The 3,678-nt window shown below is 52.4% G+C and overlaps 1 protein-coding gene across 1 annotated transcript; it reads left to right on the top strand.

Moving 5' to 3' along the window:
• Positions 1–2,378: 2,378 nt before the first annotated feature.
• On the top strand, positions 2,379–3,293 carry LOC311428029 (olfactory receptor 14C36-like; the record flags this gene model as incomplete). Its single annotated transcript, XM_084539592.1, has 1 exon — positions 2,379–3,293. The coding sequence occupies one exon, from the start codon at positions 2,379–2,381 to the stop codon at positions 3,291–3,293; it is 915 nt and encodes a 304-aa protein (XP_084395718.1).
• Positions 3,294–3,678: the final 385 nt, after the last annotated feature.

Genomic DNA, 3,678 nt, shown 5'->3' with positions numbered 1-3,678 from the left:
GCTGAAAGTCCCCAACAGGACCAAAGTCTTTGTGTCCATGGTTATGGCTGCTGTCTAAGCCACTGAGGCCTAAGAGGAGACAGTTGATTGTTAAAGCACCAGGGCCTCATTGCCTCCTCGCCCCCACCCATGAAGCAGGCAGGGGTCGTACCATTTTCCTGTACTTGGCAATGCACATCCCCATCTCCTACTGCCCCACAAAGAGCCCTGAGCAACCTGTCAAGGGAAAGGATCTCACTTCCCAAGCGCTTGGGGTCAAGGCCTGGCCCTTGTGCTTGGTGACACACATTCAGTTTTCCTACACATCACTGTCACCTTCACATTGCCTTTGTCTCCTTGTCCTCACTGCCTCCAGGGTTCTGCTCTAACGAGCTCCAAGGGAGGCTGTGTCAGTGCTGGCCCTCAGGGGGACACTGCAGGAAACTTGCCTCTGACTTGCACTTCTGGCAAAATGTCTTCAATTGTCTCTAAGTGACTGAGGTTCGTGGGCTCATCAGCAAAGCCCCCAGAGGGGTGATTGCAGTGCCTTGGGCTGGTGCTGTGCTGCTGAGTTGGGCCGGGCTCATGGGACAGAGAGAGCTCGTGGCAAGAGGGCCGTGGTGCAGAGAGACAGCTGTGGCCAGGAGCAGCTCCTCTGCACAGCTCAGCAGGGCTGGGGGCTCTGACCGCAGCTGACACACATTGAGGAGAGAAGGAGAGAGGGCTTGGAGGCACTGAGGAGCACAACAACAGAGGGCAGCATGTGGCAGGACACATCTGCAGGCTCTTGACACCGTGAGGCTCTGGCAGCAGGGCCATGCAGGTGGGGTTGCCAGAGGGTCTTCTACAGATGGCACATCTGATGGCTGATAGCATCTGTGAGGATGTGTCTTATTCTACCTGTAATGTGGCATAGAAGATGCTTTAGAGAATGGTATTTTTGAGGGGGCATTTTAGCAGGAAGACCGAGGCTTGGTTTATCTGAAATGGAAGACTTGCTTGGATTCTGTGCTTTCAGATTCTTGGTGTAGAAGGAAGGCAGGGTTCATGACAATGAATTGTCTGGATTGTACAGGAGACTGAGACTGCAAGAGTATTGCAGGGAGAGATCAATATGGCAGCAATTAATGTGATCAGATCCCTTCAGGCACCTCAGCCTGAAGACTGAAACAACAATGTTTGTTGTCTCCTCAGGGCTTATCAGGTCTTCAGGAGCTGCAACCCCTGTGATGTTCTGTACTTAGGAAGCACACAGCTTGTTGGATGAGGTCTGTGAGCATGGACAGGGTGGGGATGTGGGGACAGAGAACCGGCTCCCAGCAGGGACATAGAAACAAGTAGGGACATGGGCAGGCAGTGAGAGGGAGCTGCTGCCAGAAATGCTGTGCGAGGGAGGGCTCAGGCACCTCCCCGCAACCCCCTGCAGGGCAGACACCTTCCCTGGGACACCCCCTGCTCTCCTCTCCCACCAGCAGAGCCTCTGCCCTCAAGCCCCCGGTGTCCCCAGAAGGAGCTGCCTTATCTGCAGGCAGAGCTGCAGCACAGGAGGGTCTGCTGAGTGTCCGTCTGTCCCTCCCTGGCCTTGCCTCCCCTGGCAGCAGCACGCTGGCATTCCTCCTGGCTTCTCCAGCTGGCCGTGCTGCTGCTGGTCTTGTTCCCAGGCTGGCTGGGGATGGGGGTTTCACATGCCCATGGCATGAGCCCTTGGTGTGCTTGGGTCGAGGGACAGGGTGAGGGGTGTGCAGATGGGCACTGTGAGCCTGGATTCCTCTGCTCTCAGCAGGGTCTTTGTTCTTTTCAGTCAAACATGTGAATAGAATTTTCCTGCAGCTCTCACAGTGCAGCTGAAACCACACTTGGTGGACAGACTAGCCTGAAGGAGAACACCGTGCACTAAAGTGACAGTCCCTTTTTCTCTGATAATGATCTCCAAGGATTCCCTTTGAGTTCAGCACAAATAGCCAGGGTTTGTGACTTGGAAACACTCCTCAGGAGTGGTGGGACAGAGGAAACAAAAAAATCAAATAAATCAATCAATCTATCAATCAATCAATAAATAAGGCTCCACAGCTCTGCTCTGTAGTTTGGTGAACTGGGAGCGATACTGAGGCAAAGCATTTTGTGATCAAGAAGGAAGTGAAACCAACATTTCCCCATGTTCCTCTTCACCTCTTGCTGTAGGACAGGGCTGACTCCTGAACTGCCCACAGTAGAGCCCCCTGTTCCAACAGACACCCTCAGGCAGAATGAATCATGATGCATGAAAGGGATCTGCTAAATGTCACAATATAGGTGATGATTTTAAATGAGAAAGAGCATTCGTTTCCCTCTGATACATTTCTTGTACTTTATTACTCTCATCCTCTTCTTTTTTCAGGATCACATCCTGAAAAAAGCAGATGTCCAACAGAAGCACCATCACTGAGTTCCTCCTGCTGGCATTCGCAGACACGCGTGAGCTGCAGCTCCTGCACTTCACGCTCTTCCTGGGCATCTACCTGGCTGCCCTCCTGGGCAACGGCCTCATCCTCAGTGCCGTAGCCTGCCACCACCGCCTCCACACCCCCATGTACTTCTTCCTGCTCAACCTCGCACTCCTCGACATGGGCTGCATCTCCACCACTCTGCCCAAAGCCATGGCCAATGCCCTCTGGGACACCAGGGCCATCTCCTATCAAGGATGTGCGGCACAGGTCTTCTTCATATTCTTCTTGGTTGGAGCAGAGTATTCCCTTCTCACCGTCATGGCCTACGACCGCTACGTTGCCATCTGCAAGCCCCTGCACTATGGGAGCCTCCTGGGCAGCAGAACTTGTGCCCAGATGGCAGCAGCTGCCTGGGGCAGTGGCTTTCTCCATGCTGTCCTGCACACGGCCAGTACATTTTCAGTGCCCCTCTGCCAAGGCAATGTTGTGGACCAGCTCTTCTGTGAAGTCCCCCAGATCCTGAAGCTCTCCTGCTCAGCTGTCCACTTCAGGGAAGGTCAGCTTTTCATGTTTAGTGCCTCTTTAACCACTGGATGTTTTGTTTTCATTGTGGTGTCCTATGTTCAGATCTTCAGGGCAGTGCTGAAGATTCCCTCTGAGCAGGGACGGCACAAAGCCTTTTCCATGTGCCTCCCTCACCTGGCCGTGGTCTCCCTGTTTGTCAGCACCATCATGTTTGCCCACCTGAAACCCCCCTCAATCTCTTCCCCATCCCTTGACCTGGTGATTTCATTTCTCTACTCGGTGGTGCCTCCAGCAGTGAACCTCCTCATCTACAGCATGAGGAACCAGGAGCTCAAGGATGTCTTGAGGAAACTGATGCCTTGATTTGTTTCACAGTCATGACATTGCCCTTCTTCTTCTGCTTCATTTGGTTGTTTTGCTCAGGTGAGCAGCTGAGCTCCACTACAACTGCTATCTGACTCCCCAGTCCCCCTCCTCAATGGTAAACAGGAAGAAAATATGAATAAAAGGGCTCAAGGGTTGAGGTAAGCACCAGGAGATTAGTTTACAGTTATCATCAAGGGAAAAACAGACTCAGCGTAGGGAAATTAGTTAATTTTACTGCTTATTACTAGCAAGCTATAGGATTGAGAATCAAAGAAAACAAAATAAAAACAACTTCCCCCTATCCACCTTCTTCCACCTCCTTCCCTTGAGCATTGCAGGGGAATGGCCAATAGTGGTTGCAGTCAGTCTGTAGCACTTCGTC

Source organism: Aythya ferina (genome assembly GCF_964211825.1).
Source record: "Aythya ferina genome assembly, contig: HAP1_SCAFFOLD_29, whole genome shotgun sequence".
NCBI classification, from domain to species: domain Eukaryota; kingdom Metazoa; phylum Chordata; class Aves; order Anseriformes; family Anatidae; genus Aythya; species Aythya ferina.
Note: the sequence above shows the minus strand (reverse complement) of the source record. Positions and strands in the feature narration are given on the sequence as shown.